Source organism: Peromyscus eremicus, chromosome 14, assembly GCF_949786415.1.
Source record: "Peromyscus eremicus chromosome 14, PerEre_H2_v1, whole genome shotgun sequence".
Lineage (NCBI taxonomy): Eukaryota > Metazoa > Chordata > Mammalia > Rodentia > Cricetidae > Peromyscus > Peromyscus eremicus.
The window spans coordinates 50,652,111-50,672,379 of record NC_081430.1 but is presented as its reverse complement, the minus strand read 5'-3'; the positions used below and the strand labels follow the sequence as shown (position 1 = coordinate 50,672,379).

General features: G+C 44.3%; 2 protein-coding genes across 4 annotated transcripts; one reads left to right on the top strand and one right to left on the bottom strand.

Moving 5' to 3' along the window:
- Positions 1-9,114: 9,114 nt before the first annotated feature.
- On the bottom strand, positions 9,115-19,418 carry Lyset (lysosomal enzyme trafficking factor). 3 transcript variants are annotated; one of them, XM_059279602.1, is made up of 2 exons: positions 18,824-19,418; positions 9,115-9,932 (listed from the first exon to the last, which is right to left on the bottom strand). In XM_059279602.1, exons 1-2 carry the CDS (start codon positions 18,877-18,879, stop codon positions 9,521-9,523), a joined length of 468 nt encoding a protein of 155 aa, XP_059135585.1. In that variant the 5' UTR covers positions 18,880-19,418; the 3' UTR covers positions 9,115-9,520. The 3 variants fall into 3 exon arrangements, with proteins under 3 accessions (XP_059135585.1, XP_059135586.1, XP_059135584.1); XM_059279603.1 differs by lacking the exon at positions 18,824-19,418 and adding an exon at positions 10,776-10,858; XM_059279601.1 differs by lacking the exon at positions 18,824-19,418 and adding an exon at positions 10,359-10,741.
- Positions 10,867-12,909, top strand: Moap1 (modulator of apoptosis 1). Its single transcript, XM_059279600.1, has 2 exons — positions 10,867-11,036; positions 11,218-12,909. The coding sequence occupies exon 2, from the start codon at positions 11,340-11,342 to the stop codon at positions 12,399-12,401; it is 1,062 nt and encodes a 353-aa protein (XP_059135583.1). The 5' UTR covers positions 10,867-11,036; positions 11,218-11,339; the 3' UTR covers positions 12,402-12,909.
- Positions 19,419-20,269: the final 851 nt, after the last annotated feature.

The following is a 20,269-nucleotide window of genomic DNA, read 5'->3' as shown; positions in this document are numbered from 1 at the left end:
AATATAAATTCCTAAAATATATGTGCTCCCTTTCTGCTACCTATCAGTGTAACGGGAGTGGATTTTTAAATTTACATTGCATCTTTCCTGATTTTGACAGTTGAAATGCAACAAGTACCTAATGAAATTAGAATAAAAATAGAAAAAATAAAATATTTTAATTATAATATATTTATTTTGTTTTGAGACTGGGTCTTGCTATGTATGTGGCCTAGACTGACCTGGAAATCACTGCATAGCCCAGCTGGCTTTGAACTTGCCATATCTTACTTCTGAGTGTTGGGAATCACAAGTGTGCGCAATCATGCCTGGCTTTTTGTTGTTGTTTTGAGACAAGGTTTTGCTTTACATTTTTAAAATGTTTTTCTTGGAGCATAGGCATTCCACTAAGCACTCTTAGGTAATTTGAACTAGGAAATATTACTAATGGCCAGACATTCTTACTTGTTGAATGATGTTTCTATTATTTAAATTTTCTAGATTAACATAACCCTTAAAAGAAAAAAAACTTGCCTGTATATAATTTAAAATATATTTTAAATAATTTAAATTAAGGGAGCTGAAGAGGTGGTTCAGCAGTTAAGAGCACTGGCTGCTGTTACAGAAGACCTAGGTTCAATTCCCAGCACTTATATAGTGGCTCACAACCTTCTGTAACTCCAGTCCTGGGGACCTGACTCCTTCATATTAGTGCACAGATAAACATGCAGGGTTAAAATAAATAGTCGCCAGGCGGTGGTGGCAAACACCTTTAATCCCAGCACTTGGGAGGCAGGAAGATCTCTGAGTTCAAGGCCAGCCTGGTCTACAAAGTGAGTTCCAGGACAGCAAGAACTAAACAGAGAAACCCTGCCTTGAAAAACATAATAAATAAATAAATAGTTTAAATTGATAGTTCAACTTGCTCCTAAAATGTCTATATTTCCTTCTTTGTTTAATAAACGTGTTATAAAGACATTTCAATATAGTATTTGTGCTTATATAGTGTTTTGAGGTTCTGGGTTGTAAGTTTGATGGATCTTTTATTAATTTTTATGTTTTCTGGTTTTTTGAGACAGGGTTTCACTATGTATCCCTAGCTGTCCTGGAACTCTCTGTAGATCAGGGTGGCCTTGAATTTGGAGATCCCACCTGCTTCTGCCTCCCAAGTGCTGGGATTAAAGGCATGTGCCACCACTACCCGGCTTTTTTTGTTTGTTTGTTTTTAATATTCATTCTAATACTCTTAACTGCTGACCTTTTGAAACAGCTCCAACTTTTTACATTTGTACAGGAAAGTCAACCCTCACATTTGTACCTAAAAATAAGCCTATCATAAGCCTTAAATGATTAACCTAAAAAGTGAAACAAGGTATTTTTGTTGTTGTTGTTGTTGTTTTGGTTTTTTTTTTTTTTTTTTTTTTTGAGACAGGGTTTCTCTGTGTAGCTTTGTGCCTTTTGTGGATCTCACTCTGTAGACTAGGCTGGCCTCGAACTCACAAAGATCTACCTGCCTCTGCCTCCCGAGTGCTGGGATTAAAGGCGTGTGCCACCACCGCCTGGCATGAGGTAACTTTTCTTAAAGAAATGCCTAAATAGTATTTATTATTTTAACTCTAGGGCCCAGATCCACATTTTGTAAGAGGATATAGTTGCTTGGCTGTGGTATTAGGGCATTTAAAACACCAGGAAAGAACTTACCATGGAGTCAAACATAGGGGGGCATACATGTTGTTGTATGATACAGTCTCACCACTTGGGAGGCAAAGGGAAGGATCTTTAGTGCTGGGATTCCATAGCAAGGCCAAATGACCGATCTTTGATGTGCACTGTACCCACTCCACCCTTGCTCAGGTATGCCCTCCTGTTTTTTCCAGACAGGTTCTCTGTATGTAGCCCTGGTTGACTTGGAACTCTGTAGACCAGGCTGGCCTTAACCACTCAGAGATCTGCTTGCCCTTGTCTCCCCCTGACCCCACCCCCCAGTGTTGTGCTTAAAGTTATGTGCTGCTTCTCTTTCTTCCTTTAGGTTTCAATTTTTTTTGTTTGTTTTTGTTTTTGTTTTTCGAGACAGGGTTTCTCTCTGTAGCTTTGGAGCCTTTCCTGGATCTCGCTCTGTAGATCAGGCTGGCCTCGAACTCACAGAGATCCGCCTGCCTCTGCCTCCCAAGTGCTGGGATTAGGTTTCAATTTAAACATCTTCTCAGGGTTGTATTTAATTTTTTCTTGAGAAGGCTTGTACCCCCTCTCTGATTGCAACTTCCATATAGGTTAGGAGAACTAGGCCAAGTACTGAGTAGGGTACCATCAAATAAAGAGGAGTGCGGGGCAGTGGTGGCTCACGCCTTTAATCCCAGCACTCAGAGGCAGAGCCAGGCGGATCTCTGTGAGTTCGAGGCCAGCCTGGGCTACCAAGTGAGTTCCAGGAAAGGCGCAAAGCTACACAGAGAAACCCTGTCTCGAAAAACCAAAAAAAAAAAAAAAAAAGTGTCATAAAAATACTGTAACTAGGTTGGGCGGTGGTAGTGCATGCCTTTAATCCCAGCACGCCTTTACTCCCAGGCAGAGGCAGTGGATCTCTGTGAGTTTGAGGCCAGCCTAGTCTAAACTCCAGTTCCAGGACAAGCTCCAAATATACACAGAGAAACCGTGTCAAAACAAAACAAAAATACTGTTAACTATTTTAGTTCTCTGGTGACCTTGGGATCAGAATTGCTCTATTTAAAGTTGTGGTCCAAGAAACAGTGGATTCTAGAAATAAGCTGTTTAAATCTTAAAAAGTAGCAGCTCACATTAAGATATCAATAGGCCACTGGAGTATAGTTTTAAATAGAAATTTACTCTGGACAAAATTCTGGTGGAGATGGTAGTTGTTTATGAGTGCTTTCTAGATCCACAGTACTGGAACACCAGAGACTGAAACTATTATGTAGTTCTGAGAGCTGTTGTACTTTGTACACATTGGGTGGCTTAAGAAACTATACTTTTCATGACTGAAACAGAAATTTATTGAGGGCTCTAGCCTTCCACTTAATTAAAAAACCTTGTATATGTTTTTTCTCAACACCAATAAGGAAAATTCCAAGACATCCGATAATACAAGAACTCAAAACAAAAATACATTGAGGGACAGTTTAAATATTGGCCTTGAAGAAAATATCACTAAACCCTGAGACCTAAAAGAGCTGGATTAAACTGGAACAGGTGATAGATTAGGCCACACACTTAATAGTAAATATTAGCTTTCGGCTCTGCTCTCTAGGGAGAGTGAATTAGATTGGCTTTTACAGTATAACAATATACGTTCATAAATACTGAACACCTGTGTGCCAGTTACAGTTGTAAGCATAGTGCCCACCACAATACATGACAAAAATCCAAGATTTTGAGGAATTGTACATGTGATCATGTGAGGATAGGTAAGTACTGTAGGGAAAAGTTAAACTGGGAAGAATGCTTGCTTTCAACTAGGTAGTCAGAATCTCACTAAGATGACATTTGAGCCATAGTTTGAAGAAAACACAGATAGCACAAAGGCTGTAGGTCAGAAATTTCTGAAATGTTCCAAAATCAAGACCACTGGAGCCAGGCAAAGAAGCACATGTCTGTAATCCCAGCACACTGGAGGCACAGGCAGGAGGATACTAAGTTTAAGGCCAGCCGCCTGAGTTACAGAGTATGAGACTTTCAGAAAAGGAAAAGCTGGTTAGTGTGGCTGGAGAAGAATTTGAGCAAAAATGTAGGGAATGACATGAGGGTGTAGGGTGCTGATTAAGACTTCGAGACAGGGTTTCTCTGGGTGGCCTTGGCTGTCCTGGAACTCCCTCTAGATCTGCCTGCCTCTCCCTTCTGAGTGCTGGGATTGAAGGTGTGTGCCACTATGCCCAGCCTGAGACAGGGTCTCCAACTTCACATGTAGCTGAAGTTGTCCTTAAAACTGATCCTCCTACCTCTTCCCGAAGTGCTGGATTACAAACATGGCATAACTGATACGAGACTTGAAAAACAGGTTTTGATGGGTTGACATTGACAGCTTGGTTGTAGACAGGTTAAATTTCATGAGCCTGCTGGTAAATATATGAAGTGTAGGCAGGCAGTGAAGTGAAGCCAGGTGTAGTGATGCATTCAAGTGATCCCAGCTGCTTGGGGGATTGAAGCAAGAGGATCAAGTTCAAGACCATCCAGGGTAACTTAGGGAGATTCCACTTCAGAAAGCAAAAACAAATAGGTGGTGGACATTCAAGTAAAACTCTGGAGAGGGGTACTTAAAACCACAAGACTGGATAAAGTGACAGACAGCCTAAGAAGAGACATGTAGAGTTGGAGGCGATTCCCCAAAACAATTCAAAGAAGCAGCAAGCAAGCAGCTAAGAGGAAGAAGAAAAACCTGAGAATTAGCTAGAACTGAGCCACTCAATATATGCAGCTACTGGCTGCTTGTGGCTGTTCCTCTTGGCTCATGGCTCCTGAATGAGTAGGCAGCTAAGGAACATCCATCACTAATGATGCTCCTGAACGAAAAGCCAGCTGGAGAAAGTATGGCAAAGATGCAGTGTCAGAAACTTTAAAAAGTAACTCTAGAATCAAGACCTGGTCGTTGGGTTGGCTCTTAATCACCAGTGAGCAGTTTCGGCAGAATGGGAGGCAAAAGTCTGAGAGAAGCATATTTGGAACAACCCAGAAGAGATTTGATATCAAGAAATGTAGATAAAATTTTCAAATGACTCAAGTGAACTTTCTACAGAACATTTGCTGTTACTCTTCCAAAGATAAGCACTTGAATCTTCAGTCAATGCTATGGTAAAACACCATGGACCAAGCCGGGCAGTGGTGGCGCACGCCTTTAATCCCAGCACTCAGGAGGCAGAGGCAGGAGGATCTCTGTGAGTTCAAGGCCAGCCTGGTCTACAAAGTGAGTTCCAGGAAAGGCATAAAGCTACAGAGAAACCCTGTCTCAAAAAACAAAACAAAAACAAACAAACAAAAAAGTTAAAACACCATGGACCAGTTCTTTTCAACCCTAACGGAAGCATCTGAAAAGTATTAAGACAAAGTGATCTGGAGCCCACCTCCATGGACCTTGACACTATTTATATGTGAGTTTTTTCTTTTTTTCCACAACCACTTTACACCAAAAGAAATATTAATGCATGGTGATGTCCAACCACAGTCAAAGTCATCTAGGACTTCATCTGTGGGAGGATTTGTAACATGGTGGTGCATACCTGATGAAAGAATGAGTAATGAAATATCACAGTAAGTGCTTCTGCCGGGAATTTAGAGACTGAAGATGCTAAGTCATTAACACTGGGTATTTAAGAAAAGACTAACACTACTCATGCCATACAATCATGTGGTTGTATCACAAGAGCAGTGAGTTACTTGTATGAGCACTTTATATCATGACTCCACCAAAGACAAACTTTTTAAAGATTGTAAAATGGAATCAGATTCTATACGTCAGGGGATTTTTTAAAACTAGAACATCCCCTAAGTCAAAAATGTGTAATGGTGAATAAAGTGTCATAGACATTTCTGTGGTTATATATTTCTATGCCTGCACTTTTGAAGAAGAAAAAAGTATTTCAGTGAAAACTTCAATAGGATTGTTTCATTTCAGGTAGGATTGCAAATAAAATGATGCTTGCACTGTTGGTAAAGTGCTTGCAGAATTGCTTGTTTTTAAGAACCCACATTTTTGTTTTTGTTTTTTAAAGGGTGTAGGGACCCAGGCCATGTGATCTCAGTGGGGGGGGGGGGAGAGACAGAGAGAGAAAGAGAGAGAGAGACCCACCCATGGTTGTCCTGCCCTCTACATACACACTATGGCACCCAACCTCACATATGTACACACAGATAAGTAGATAAGTAAATGTAATTTGCTAAAGAGCAGATTAACCTTGTAAGCTAAACAATAATTAATTACATTTGGAAATACTATATTAATCCTACTTGAAAAGTAATTAAAACAATTTTCCTTAAAAATTTAAAGTATCAGCCAGGTGTTGTGGTGCATGCCTTGCAGAGTGAGTTCTACGGCAGCCAGAGCTATATAGAGAAACCCTGTCATGGCAAATAGATTTTTTTTTTTTAATATTACTACTTCAATACTAATAAAAAGGGAAACACTTAATTTTTCTGCAAGTACAAAGCTGGGATCTGAAGCCAGATATCTTGGGTTCAAATCTTGGCTCTTCTGATTTTTGCTGTTGTTTTGAGACAGGGTCTCACTGTGTCTGTCACTCTGGCTGTCTTGAAAGTCACTATGTAGACTAGGCTCAGATCACCTACCTCTACTCCGAAGTGCTAGATTAAAGGTATGTGCTACCATATCCTATCTATGGCTCTTCCAATTAACATTGCTTTTCCAATTAGTTGCCATGTCCATAGACAGGTTATTAATTCTTGCGTGCTTCAGACAGAGTCTTTGAAAATGGCACTCATGCCAATATAACACCTGCCTCAGGAATGGAGAATTAATGTAGAATGCTTCCAAAACATTTCTGCAACATGCCTACTAAAAGCACTCAAAAGATGCAACTGATTCGCAGAAATGGGTATGTCAAACTTTCCCTGGAGCACTGAATATATGATAGCAAAAGATGTGTTTTTTCAGCAACTAAATTGAGTTGGTTTTTTGAGACAGGGTCTCTTGGTAGCCCTGGCTGTCTTGGAACTCTATGTAGACCAGGTTGGCCTTGAACTCAAGAGATGTGCCTGCCACTGCCTCCCAAGTGCTAGGATCAAAGGCCTGCGCCACCACTATAAGTTCTTAAAGCTGGGCAGTAGTGGCACATACTTTTCCAAGACAGTGTTTCTCTGTGTAGCTTTGAAGCCTGTCCTGGAACTTGCTCTGTAGACCAGGCTGGCCTTGAACTCACAGAGATCCGCCTGGCTCTGCCTCCTGAGTGTAGATGTAACAGTCTTATTAAATAAGAAACACAGAGCCAAATGCAAAGTTAAAAGCCCAAGAGATCAGAGTAGTAGCTAAGAGCTGATACTAAAAACCCTTTCTTACCCTTCGCTGCCGCTGTCGTCCTTCTCCTCAGAAAGAGACCTACTTCCTGTGTATCTGTCTTTTTATTGACTTTCTGTTCTGCCTTCTCATTGGTTGTAAACCCAACCACATGACCTCCTCGTCACTGCCTGTCTATATAGACCTCCAGGTCTTCTATGGTTGGTATTGAGATTAAAGGCATGTGTCTCCATGCTGGCTGAATCCTTGAACACACAGAGATCTGCTTGTCATGTGATCGGGATTAAAGGTGTGCACCACCACTGCCTGGCTTCTGCTATGGCTTGCTATTAGCTCTGACCCCCAGGCAACTTTATTTACTAACTAACATACAAATAAAAATCACATTTCAGTACAAATAAAATATCACCATACCTGAGTGCTGGGATTAAAGGCATGCACACACACACCCTCGTGCAATGGCACATACTTTTTTTTTTAATCCCAGCACTCCTGTAGGCAGAACCAGGCAGATCTCAGTGCTAGCATGATCTACAGAGCGAGTTCCAGGACAGCCAAGGCAGTTATATAGAGAAACTCTGTCTCAACACCAGAGAGAGGTGGGGCGGGTTGAGAGAATCATAAAGTAGATTCTGATGCTTTTGAGCTAAGCATGGTGTCTGCATGCACACCTTCCCTTTAGTGCCTCCCCCACTCTCCACCCCCCCACCCCCACCCCCCACCCCCGTGGATCTCTGATTTCAAGGCCAACCTGAGTTCCAGGACAGCCAGGAAATGTCTATTTTAAAAATTAAAGTTTCCCATGGAAATCTTAGGTTCTCTGCTCAAATACAGCATAAAGTGGGGTTCCTGAAAAACTTGTAGGACTGCAGTTATATCAAAGTGGTTGAGAGTTGGCTACCATGTACAGGGGCCTGCATTTGATCTCGAGCACCCTGAAAAGCAGAAACAGAAAGCTTGCAAATGCATAAATTGAGAAAAACTTTCACTAATACTCATTTTCATTTTTGATATGAGTCAGTAGGCAGTATACACAGACAGAATAGTTGCCATTTGTACAGAGCACGGGGTGGTGTGTCAGTGGTGAGAAACCGGCATCTGGTGATGACTTAGCTTTGCTGCTTAGTAACTGACCTATGGCAGGTTGCTTCTCTGCCTCCTGTTCCTCATCTATAAAACATAGGTAATAAAGTGCTACTAGCTCTCAGGGTTACTGTAGCTTAAGAGTACAGACCCCTGCCGGGCGGTGGTGGCGCACGCCTTTAATCCTAGCACTCGGGAGGCAGAGGCAGGCGGATGTCTGTGAGTTCGAGGCCAGCCTGGTCTCCAAAGCGAGTTCCAGGAAAGGCGCAAAGCTACACAGAGAAACCCTGTCTTGAAAAACAAAAAAAAAAAGAGTACAGACCCCAAAGCCCTTGGTTATTAAACCAGTGTGAGATGTTTTAGTATTATCATCACTGCATACCCCATCTCACTCAGGAACAGTCTGTCTTTGGTGATCTGTACTGGACCAGACACAGATGTTGCTAGTGCAGAGTACACGGGATCACATCTTGATGCAGCTGCTTTAAGACTCAATGTTGGGTTAGAAAAGAGTGAGAAAGAAGATGACATGATAGCCTTTCAAAGGGTTTGATACTGAGAAAGACTGGACTGAATTACCTAGTTTCATCTTCCATGTTATTTCTAGACTTTCAACCATTTTATCTGTTCAGTTGCTACGTAGTTCTTAAAAGATTAGTGGTTTAGGTAGCCATTAACCTCCCCCACCCCCCCCCAAAAAAGAACAAATAGCCATCATGGCTGGGAATGTAATTTAGTGGTAAAAGTACAAAATGCACCAGTTGGTGGTGGCACACAACTTTAATCCCAGCACTTCTGGAGGCAGAGTTCCAGAGGCCAGCCTGGTCTACAGAGAGAAAGTTCTAGGACAGCCAGGGCTACACAGAGAAACCTTGTCTTGGAAAAGAAGTACAAAAGGCTTGGGTTCAACCCCAGCACTGCTCCCCCTCTCCCCCGCAAAAAAAGAAACCCAGAAAGGTAGTAGCCACCACCTGAGTAATTTTATACTCATCCCTTTTAAGCCAAAAACAAGAAAGCAGTTAGCTCCAGCAGGATGAATTAGTGTCTTAGTCTGAAAAATTTTAAAGCAAGCCAAGTAATTGTATAAAATTTAAATTTTATGATCATGGCCAGACCTTTTTACACTTAGCACATGGATATATTCATTGTTTTCCCCAGTGGAAAAATTTCTGAATCATACTATGTTGCACATAGACTAGAAATAAAAATTCTGGTACTTTTTCAAGTTTCTAAAGACTGCAAATAACAAGCCATTATTTTACTTCCAATATCTGAAGTCATCAACATGATTCTGTAGTACTGTTTCTCAGGCTTTACCTAAAAAGTCATTATTATTCAGATAAAATAGTCCTCTTGTCGCATTTTCTAAGTCTCTGTTCCACCACAACTTCCTGAGATTTGTGAGGAAACTTCAGTCTTGTGATCAGCCTCCATGTAGTGCCCACAGTCTTGTAATCATAAGGAAAAAAACGGTGACTGGCTTTATGTGTCAATCAGTTGCAGCCTGCTGATCTGATTAGAAGCCTTGACAAATGCCTGGTGCCGATTGCAGATAACTGCCAAGCATATGGGGATGATACAATAGCCCACTGTTTTGGGATCAGCTCTTGTACAAGAATAAAGAAACAAAAACATCTGTAGGTATGGTATCAGAAAAATAACTGTCCACAACCAAAAAGGCAGGGAAAGTAACCGAGCTTTCAAGGAGTGTGTCCATGTGGTTCCTTCCCGAGGCTCCTCAGGGTGCTGCTGAATGTGTTCCAAAGCCAGCCTGTTGTAAGTCTCATTGATTTCAAAAACATAGTAAAATGCTGCTGCACTTGCTAGCAAATACAATCCCACTCCAATCCATCCCATCCGCTGACGGAAGTTCATCATTCTCCATGCTCTGTGCCTTCAATGTAAACACAGAAAAACTACAGTTAGGGTCTAGTAATGTTGCCATGGCAACTATTCAAAGTGCACTTGATTTAAATTTGAGTTCTGAAAAGCACGAGCATATTTAACAGCTGTAAACAACTTACAGGTGGTTGTTTTTATATAACAGTTGTGAGCACGTAAAATAATGGTTTCAGTATATATTGAGTACTGCTATTTGTGTGAACACCACAGAGTGAATGAATCATCACATCTTGTTTGAACAGACACAGTACACCTTCGTTTCCTATAAAGGGGTATCTAGTTTTCACACAGGACATCGCACTTGACAGTTGAAATGCTTTCTGACTTAACACCATTACTTCAGACATTAACACTGGGTGTTCCACTCGTTAAACCAATGTCGAAGCCCCCAAGTTAAGACGGTAACTCAAACACTTACAGTGGTCCCGAAAATCTTCCTGTTCCCCCAGCAAGCGTGCAAGAGTCACTCAGTTCTGAATAGTCAGGTGCCTTTGGCATTTCAGACCAAGCCACCTTAAGAGAAACCCTCTGGGTCGCGCGGCTCGGAGGTGAGCGCCGCCGCCGGGGAGCACGAGCTAGTAGTGATTAAGCTCAGCGTGACTAGGGCTGGTCACGCGGCGGCGGGCCCCACCGCCCTCTGGAGCCCCAGTCAGGGGCAGCCACCTGGAGATGCTCGGCCGCCGGGGCTCGGGGCAGCCGGGCCCGCCCCCCGCAGCAAGCGCTGCGGCGCCCGGGCTGAGCAGGCTGCGCCAGACCTAGCCCGCAGAGCCCCAGCTCGGCACTCGCCTGAGCGCCGGGCCAGCTTGACAGCAAGCTGAGCAGCCCCGGGTCTCACCTTCCTGTCCCGAGTGGCCCGCCCGCTCGCAGTCCCGGATGCCGCCGCAGTCAGAGCTTCCGTCTGGGGCCGGAAACGCGCGCCCGCCTCTCGTGACGTCAGGCTGTCTCCACTGTGCCTCCGCCTACCACCTCTGCATCAGACTGAGGTGGTTGTTCCCTGAGGCGGCTGCGGCGGTCGATTTCCTGCCCTTCCCCGCACCGTGTACCCGACTACCGAGCTCGAGACGTAGTCCCCGGGTCTCATCTGAAGCCCTCAAAGGTCAGACGCCTTCTCCAGGATCCGGGCGGCGCGTCTGTCTATAACGGCGGGGCCGTAGGCCCGATGTCGTCTTTGGGCGCCGAAGGCGGGAGGGCCGAGGAGCCGGCTGCAGCACAGCACCGCTGCGGGGCGGCGGGCAACGCGCACACGGTTAACTAACATGGGTGCTCTGTCTTCTCAGGCTCCTGGACCTCGGCGAGTTGAAGAGGCAAGTGCGCACATCACTGTGAGTGGCGGAGGCGGCGGCGGCAGCGGCAGCGGCAGCAGCGTCCGAGGCGAACTAGGACTTAAATACTCGGCATCATGACTCTGAGGCTCTTAGAAGACTGGTGCAGGGGCATGGATATGAACCCGCGGAAAGCACTGTTGGTTGCCGGCATCCCTACGACTTGCGGAGTGACAGACATCGAGGAGGCCCTGCAGGCTGGCCTGGCTCCCTTGGGGGAATACAGACTGCTTGGGAGGATGTTCAGGAGGGATGAGAACAAGAATGTAGCCTTGATAGGCCTTACAGTAGAGACTAGCAGTGCTCTGGTTCCCAAGGAGATACCTGGAAAAGGAAGTGTCTGGAGAGTGATCTTTAAGCCTCCTGATTCTGATAATGAATTTTTGTGCAGATTAAATGAGTTTTTAAAGGGAGAGGGCATCACGATGGGTGAATTGACCAGAGTTCTTGGGAATCGAAATGACCCTCTCAGCCTAGACCAGGGCATGATCCCTGAAATGCGAGCCCCCGTGCTGGCACAGGCATTAGATGAGGCTCTTAAGCCTACCCTGCAGAATCTGAGGTACAAAAAGCTGAGTGTATTCTCAGGCAGGGATCCTCCAGGACCAGGTGAAGAAGATTTTGAATCCTGGATATTTCATACTTGTCAGGTAATGAGAACATGGCACGTGTCAGATATAGAGAAAAGAAGGCGGTTGATAGAGAGCCTTAGAGGCCCAGCATTTGAAATTATTCGAGTCCTCAAGAAAAACAATCCTTTCATTACAGTTGCAGAATGCCTGAAGTCTCTTGAGACAATATTTGGGATTATTGATAGTCCTAGGGCATTGCAGGTCAGATACCTTACTACTTATCAGAAGGATAATGAAAAGCTATCTGAATATGTTCTAAGGTTGGAGCCTTTATTACAGAGATTGGCACAGAAAGGACTAATTGAGAGAGAAGTTCTGAATCAGGCCCGTCTAGACCAAATCGTTGCAGGGGCAGTCCACAAGACAGTTCGAAGAGAGCTTGGACTGCCTCAGGGTGCAGCCCCAACCTTACTGCAGTTACTGGCAATGGTAAATGATAAGGAGGCAGAGGAGGAGGAAGAGGAGGAAGATGCCCTTCAGGCTGAATTAGAAGGGTGTTTCACTTGACCCCAGACCAGCAAGGATGTTATGATGAGCAGAACATGATGGAGAAATTCATTTCAGTGAACAGCTCATTCCCACCTTGTGCTGCCAATGTGTTACTGACATGGAAAATGTCATTCTACATTGATGCTTATTTAAATCAAACAATCAGTCATTCTGATTCTAGTCATTCTAGTGCAGTGTTCCAGAAGGCCACACAAAGTTCATCTGTACGTCCAGTAGTTGTGTGTGACCTTGTTATCAGTTCCAAGTTCAAAGTGTTGCCCACATTTATGGTGAAGACCCTAAGCCAAGGCTGGCTAAGATATTTAGGGTTTCTTTCTTTCTTTTTTTTTTTTTAATAATCAGTTATTGATTCTGTGCAATAAAAAAGCAAAATTGAATGCTGAGGCTGAGTCTACAACAGCTATCTTTAGGTTTGTGATATAGCTGATGTGTTGTCAGAGTGTCTGGTTTTAAATGTCATTTTCTTGGTGTTATAAAATTGAATAAAGAAATGCTAATAATAGAATGTCGTGTTTGATGTTTCTCTACTTCAGGATTCCAAAATACTACATTTCCCCTGAGACAGGCTCTCTCTGCGTTGCACTGGCTGACCTGGAACTCACTCTGTAGACCAGGCTGACCTCGAACTCAGATCTACCTGCATCTGCTTCTCCAGTACTGAGATTAAAGGCATACACTACCACCGCCAGCTTGATTTTTGTTGTTTTTAAACAGGAACCAGACTGTACACAGATTATGGCAAGTAGTAGGCCCAGCTACATCACTGTTGAATTTGGAGGTAGAAAGGAAACAAAGTTTTGTGTATTTTTCCAATCCTAAAAATCTTGTAAAATAACCCAGGCATGGTGGTGCACACCTGTAATCCCAGCACTTAATACGTAGGGCCAGTGGCAGGAAGATTGGCCTTTCAAGGCTAGCCCAAACTACATAGTGAGACCTTATCTCCAAAGACAAAATTCTGTACATAGGGAAACTCAATTCGCACCTGGGGAAATGGACACATGCCCAAGATGAAAGAGGTGATGATGGGGGAGCAGTTCTCTTCTTGCAAAGTTGGTGTTCTCTCCACTGCCAGGAAAGAAGCAGTGCTAAGGAAGGGAGCTACATCAAGAATCTGGGCCGGCCTCACCATACATGCATGTCGCCTTCTGTGCTTCAGAGTGCAGTAGATTACTCTGAATTAGGATACATGGTCAGTTCCCTTAAGTTCCCCCACTACAGAATGGCATGAGGACTCTTGAAAGCTGTGATTCTGCCCTTGTTTGTATGATGGTTTAGGACATTACCAGGCATTGTCCTAAGTTCACTCATTTGCTGTCTCAGTTGTGAGAAACAACTACATTTTGTTGTGTAGACACACAAGTGTTAATAAATGCTGCACTTCTCCTGTGAGAAAACAAATGTTATAGGATAATTCCTGCTCTGAAGGTTTATTCAGACTCAGTTATAATAGCTGACGTTGCACATGTCCTTGGCCAGGGACTGAGTACCAGCTGAAGATCCTATGTTCCAAGAAGCTATGTCTTCTCCCCACCTCCCATTTAATGAATGAGATAAGGCAAAGACAAGTAACTTGTTTAGGGTTTTACAGGTAGTAATGTGTCCAGCCCTCACCCCCCTCCATCCTTCCCTTCCCCATTGGGTCTTTATTCTGGGTAGAAATCATGATTAGGCACAGAGACCTTTTTTTTATTTATATTTTTTGGTTTTTTGAGACAGGGTTTCTCTGTGTGTAGTTTTTGGTGCCTGTCCTGGATCTCGCTCTGTAGACCAGGCTGGCCTCAAACTCACAGAGATCCACCTGGCTCTGCCTCCTGAGTGCTGGGATTAAAGGCATGCGCCACCACCGCCCCGGCCTTTGACAGGTTTTATAGCCCATGGCGTTTGGCAGTGGTGGCAACAGACAGGTAGGAAAAGCACATGGTGGCCCCGGGTGAAGGCCTAGGATATGCTGGACCCTTCAACATTACAGCTCTTTTCTGTAGGAGCCTCTAGTAACCAGGCCCTTTGCTCTAAAGTACTAAGTTACCATGTAGGCCTCTCTAAAGTGGTACAGCGGTTATGCAGACCATTGGGACTTCTTAACCCTTGGCAGAAGCCAGTGTCAAAGCTCACAGGCCTCCAGGTGAGACTTTTGCAAAATCACACAAGCTCTCTGGAACCTCTGGTGACAAGGCCTGCAGTTTTTCTTTTCTGGCCCTTTCCAGCCTTTTGCCCATCTCTGCTGTCTTTGTATTATCATCCTAGCCCCAAGTCATTAAAAATAGGCAAGGAGACACTACTTGAGAATATGGGGGAAGCAGCACAAAAGGGTATTTCCTAGTGACTCAGCAAGTGAGCTCAGCAGCCTGCTTAGATAGGCAGGGTGTTTGTGCCAGCTTCAGAAAACCTCATGTAAATCGAGGATTGTGTTTGCACCAATCACAGCATTGTCCTTCTAACACTAGCTGTGGCAGTCACTGCTAAGTGATCAGAGAAACTGTCTTCCCTGAAAATGGTTGCAGGGCCAGCTAGGGTTGGTTGAGGTTGTGCTGGCAACCATCTGGTAGAAGCTGAACCAGTCCTGGCTAAGGCTGCACCTTCAGGAGCTGGAGCAATTGGCGCAATTGTGTAGTGTTTCTCAAGGTGTACATGGAATGTTCAAAACAGTGATGTCATAAGGATAGTCTGGCTGGCTATCTGACAGTCCTTTAGCTCAAAGCAGCCAAGACAGCAAGGGCAAGACCAGCAACTAGTGGATTAAGGAGTCAAATTGCCCCATCAGTGCTCACAGTAAAAATGAAGTTACTAACAGTGATTTTAGCAGCACTTTAATAATGTTTAACACCTGCTGAGTGCTCCCACAGTCTCCTTATCAAATCGACAGCCCAAGATTTACATCCAAGCTGGCCACTGCTAGAGTCCTTGATCTTTCTTTTCCAAAGATTGATTTTTATCTTATGTTATGAGAGCTTTGCCTGCAAGTATGCATGTGCATCGTGTTTGTGTGGTGCCTGTGGAGGCCAGAAAAGAGAGTGATGGATCCCCTGAGACTGGATCACAGGAAGTGCCAGAAACTGAACCCAGGACCTCCGCAACAGCTTCACCATTGAGCCATCTCTCCAGCCCCCTAGAGTCCTTGATCTTAATCTGTTCTATGTTATCTTGTTAACTTCTCACAGGAACATGTCCAAAAACCAGTTTGCATTTGACAGACAGGAAGCTTAAGGTACTGGAAGATTCAGTGCCAGGAGGAAAGGAACACAGTCTTACTCCAAAGAGCTTTTCTTTGAAAAAAAAAAAAATCTTTTAGATGTATAAATATTTGTTTGCATGCATGTATGTGCAACCACATGGGCATGCCCTGTGCCCGCAGAAGCTGAAGAGAATCGAGTAACTGGAACTGGAGTTACTCGTGGTTATTTGCTGCTCTATGGATGCTGGGAATGAATGTTGAGTCTTCTGCAAGAGCAACAAGTCCTCTTACCTGCTGAGTCACCTCTCCAGCCCACAGACTGGTCCTCAGCATACATCTGGTGACTGCCACATAAGTGAGAAAATAAAAAAAGGTTTACACTTAAGAAGTTGAAAAATAATAAAAGCCCAGATGCCCTTTTAAACAGCTGTGCTTCAAAAACACAAAGGCACTAAAATGCTTGAAGGGGAATTTCTTTTGTTTAAAAAGGAAATGCTCAAAGAAATGAAAGGAAGGTGGCATGTCAACAGTCAGGGGCCATCCCGGAAGAGCCTCCTCACAGTACCAGCTACAGAGCAAACATCATAGTGTTAGTTCTAACCCAAAGTAAATACCTGTGAGTTGGTGCTGATGTAAATAAAGATTGAGTAAATAACTATGGGAGAAAAGATAAATCTTTGCAGAAGAATTTCAAATAATTCATGCGGCTACTTTACCTTTCTTTGGAAGTGTGTTAGTTACTTTTGTGATAAAACCCTATGCCAGAAGCAACTTATGGAAAAAAGAGTGTTTCTGTTGTTAGGTTATTTGTTTGTTTTGTCTTACAGTTCCAGAGGGAGAGTCCATGAGGCAGGGAGGGCATGACAGCAGGCTGCCGGAACAGGAAGTTGACTGAGTTTGTCATTCAGGAGGCCCAGAGAGCTAACTGGAAGTGGGACAAGGCTACAGACTTCTCAGAGTGGGTCCCCAGTGAACATGCTTCCTCCAGCAAAGTTCCATACTCTTCCTCTAAACATCGCCACCAACTGGGGAACAGTGTGCAAATACCTGAGTCTATGGAGGACAATTGTCATTCAGACCACCCAAGGAAGCAACACTTTTTTTTTTTTTTGGTTTTTCAAAACAGGGTATCAGTCGGGCAATAGTGGCGCATGCCTTTAATCCCAGCACTCGGGAGGCAGAGCCAGGCAGATCTCTGTGAGTTCGAGGCCAGCCTGGACTACCAAGTGAGTTCCAAGAAAGGCGCAAAGCTACACAGAGAAACCCTGTCTCGAAAAACCAAAAAAAAAAAAAAACAAAAAAAAAAACCAGGGTTTCTCTGTGTAACAATCCTGGCTGTCCTGGAATTCACTTTGTCACTTAGTAGACCAGGCTGGCCTCAAACTCACAGAGATCCCCCTGGCTCTGCCTCCCAAGTGGTGGGATTAAAGGCGTGCACCACCACCACCCAGCTAGGAAGCAACATTTATCATGTTCCTTTCCCTTTGCATGTCAGCTCATCTTGGTGACTTCTTTCTAAGGATGAAGAGTATGGAATGGGACAGCAGTAACTTTTCATGGAAAGACTTGGCAAATGCTCCCTTGGCAATATCACAGTGATATCTGTGATGCGCCGAGGAGCCCTAGTGCAATGTGATAAAGCCATAACCCCAGGCTAATGACGACAAGTGCACCAGAGAAGCCCAGTTGGAGACATTTTTAAAAGTACTGACTGAAAAACTATCTCAGACCAGAGGCAACTAAGGAGTCATGATAACTTCATATAATGCGGTATGCTGGAACTGACCTTGAACACATAAAGGACACTAGTGAGAACATTTAACCGAGGAAATGGCTCAGTTGCTAAAAGCACTTGTTGCTTTTTCAGAGGACCTGGGTTTGTCTCCCAGTACCCACAGGGTGGCTCACAACCATCCATAACTCTGGTTCCAGGGGATCCAGAGTCTTCTGACCATGCATGTGACCAAGGCACACATGTGGTAGACATATATACATGCAGGCAAAACACTTATGTACATGAATAAATCTAAAATAAAAGATCCAGTCAGAGGCCTAACTGTCCTAGCTAGATTCTCTGTTGCTATGATAAACATGACCAAAAGCAATTTAGGGAGGAAAGAGTTTATTTACAAGTTACAGTCCACCATCAAGGGAAGCAGAGGCAGGAGCTGGAAACAGAAATCACAGAAGGCTGCTTTACTAGCTTGCTCTCCAATGCTTGCTCAGCTTGCTTTTTTATACAACCCAGGACCATCTGCCCGGGGGAGGCACCCACCACAGTGCGGCTGGGGCTTTCCACATCCATCATCAGTCAAGAAAATGCCCCCAGAGACTGGCCAATCTGATGAGGGCATCTTCTGCACTGAGGTTCCCTCTTCCTAGATGACTCTACCCTGTGTCATGGTGACAAAACTCATGGGCACACTGACAACAGTATCTTTTTTTCTTAGAGGGTACAAATGCACAGCCGTAAGGTAAAATGTTAATGGTAGGGAAAGTAAGTAGGTGAGTATGGAGAAACTCTGTCTTTGTGACTTTTCTGTAAGTTTAAAACTTAAGTAAAATTAGACAGAGTGGTGGCGCATGCCTTTAGTCCCAGCACTTGGGAGGCAGAGGCAGGCAGATCTCTGTGAGTTCGAGGCCAGCCTCATATATAGATCAAGTTCCAGGATGGCCAGAGCTACACAGAGAAACCTGTCTCAATAACTTAAATAAAATTGTTCAATGAAATGCATACATCCATTAAGTACTTACATGCAAATAACACGACCCGGATGCCAGCCAGCGCATTCATTAGGGAGTGAGTCCCAGGAGCATCCACCTTTCCCAAATGTTATTCATTTAATCCCCACTAAATGGCACAGAGCACTGAGTAGATCCACACCAGCCAGAATAGGATGGATCTCTATGAGTTCAAGGCCAGCCTGGTCTACACAGAGAGTTCCAGGTCAGTCAAGGTTACATAGTGAGACTCTGTCTCAAAAAAAAAAAAGTTATATTCCTGCTTTGCTCCAATGAAGACTTCATATTTGACTTCATATTTGTGTAATGTTGCAGAGGTTGAACAAATAAAGCAAATACAAAACAGGAGATAAATTACAAAAAAGCCATCCCTTCCTTTCTCTTAGCTTTTGTTAGTAATTACACATAAAGCTGAGTGAAATGGTTCCTCTTTAGGGAGTGGCTAGGCCAGCTGCCCAGGATTCCTCCTAGACCAGGAAAAAGGTCCAGCCTGGGAAAGTACCTGGTTCCCTTGAACTTAGTGCAGACCGGGGCAACTGAAGGGACAGGTGTTCCCATCCTCCAGGAACTCTTGGACTCTGCTGTCCTCCTGAACCGAGGTCACCCTTCCAGCCACATGTCTGAGGATTTTCTCCCCACCCCCGTTCAGTTCGGCCACTTATCAGAGGTGGGTGGATGACAGCCTGCAGGCTACATTCTTCCTGGCTGTAACCATGGCTTCAGCAGAGGGCATGGGACACCGTCCAGTAGATTGTCTAGAGCTCAGCTCCCAGCTTCCCACTGAAATGTGCACTCTCCGGGTCAGGCTCAGTGTTCCTGGTCGGTCCGGTTACTCCAGTTCCAACACAATGCCATATTCTTGTTTGTTTGCTTCTTTGTTGCCGTGGTGGGGATTGAACCCAGGGTCTGGTGCACGCTAGGCAAGCACTCTGCAACTCAACTACATCCCCTGCACTTTGCTTTACCACTCTCATGCTTGCATACAGTAATGCAGGATCCTTCGGTTTCTTTGGGGCAGGATCTAGCTGAGGGTGTAGTGGGGTTGCTTGTCTGAGGCCTGACGTCACAGGCCTCAGCTAGAAGACCCTGAAGTTGTGAGAGGCTCGTCACTCATCCAGCTAGCTATTGGTGCTGAGTCAGCCCATGCCATGTGTGTCAGCACTCAAGATTTTGTCTACCAGGGCTGTCTGGGTGACCAGGGTTTCCTTACAACACGATAGGGAGATTTTTGTCACAAATGGCTTTTTATTCTGAGGGGCTGGGCTGTGTTTGCCTCACAATGGAGACAGGGAAGTTCCTATTAACTGCTCCTCAGAAGACAATACACCCAGTGGCCTTATCTGGGGGATAGAATACTTTATCATATGCCCAACTCCGAATACCTTTAACTGCCCCAATCCACATGGATTGTGAAGACAAGGCACAGACCTGTCTTACACATAGGCGTTGTTAAGTGCAGTGATTCCAAAAGATATGCAGGCATCGGAAACAGCTTGCCCTTTCAATCTTATTTTTTCTTTTTAACTTAAAATCTGCTATCTTTTTCTTTTCCTCCTTTTTTTTGTTTTTGTTTTTTTTTTTGTTTTTTTGTTTTTTTTTTGTTTTTTGTTTTTTAAGGTAGTGCTAGGTATTGGACCCAGTCGTGTTCTAAGTGCTAAACATATTCTGATAGTGGGCTGTGCCCCCAGGGCACCCCAAAATCTGTTTCATGCATAATAAGTTCATCCCACGGGCACAAAAAAGTCTGCTCACGGCAGAAGGCTTGTTTTTGTCATGGAAGAAACACACTAGAAATTCAGGCACATTCTCACTCAGCATAGGAGGTCCTCTGTTATTCTGCTGAGTACAAGAACCTGCCGGAGCTGATGTTTTCCATGCTCCTTTTCTGACAGCCACATGGCATGTTGCTTCTTGCTGGGGTTGTGTGTACTCACAAACTTTGTCAAGC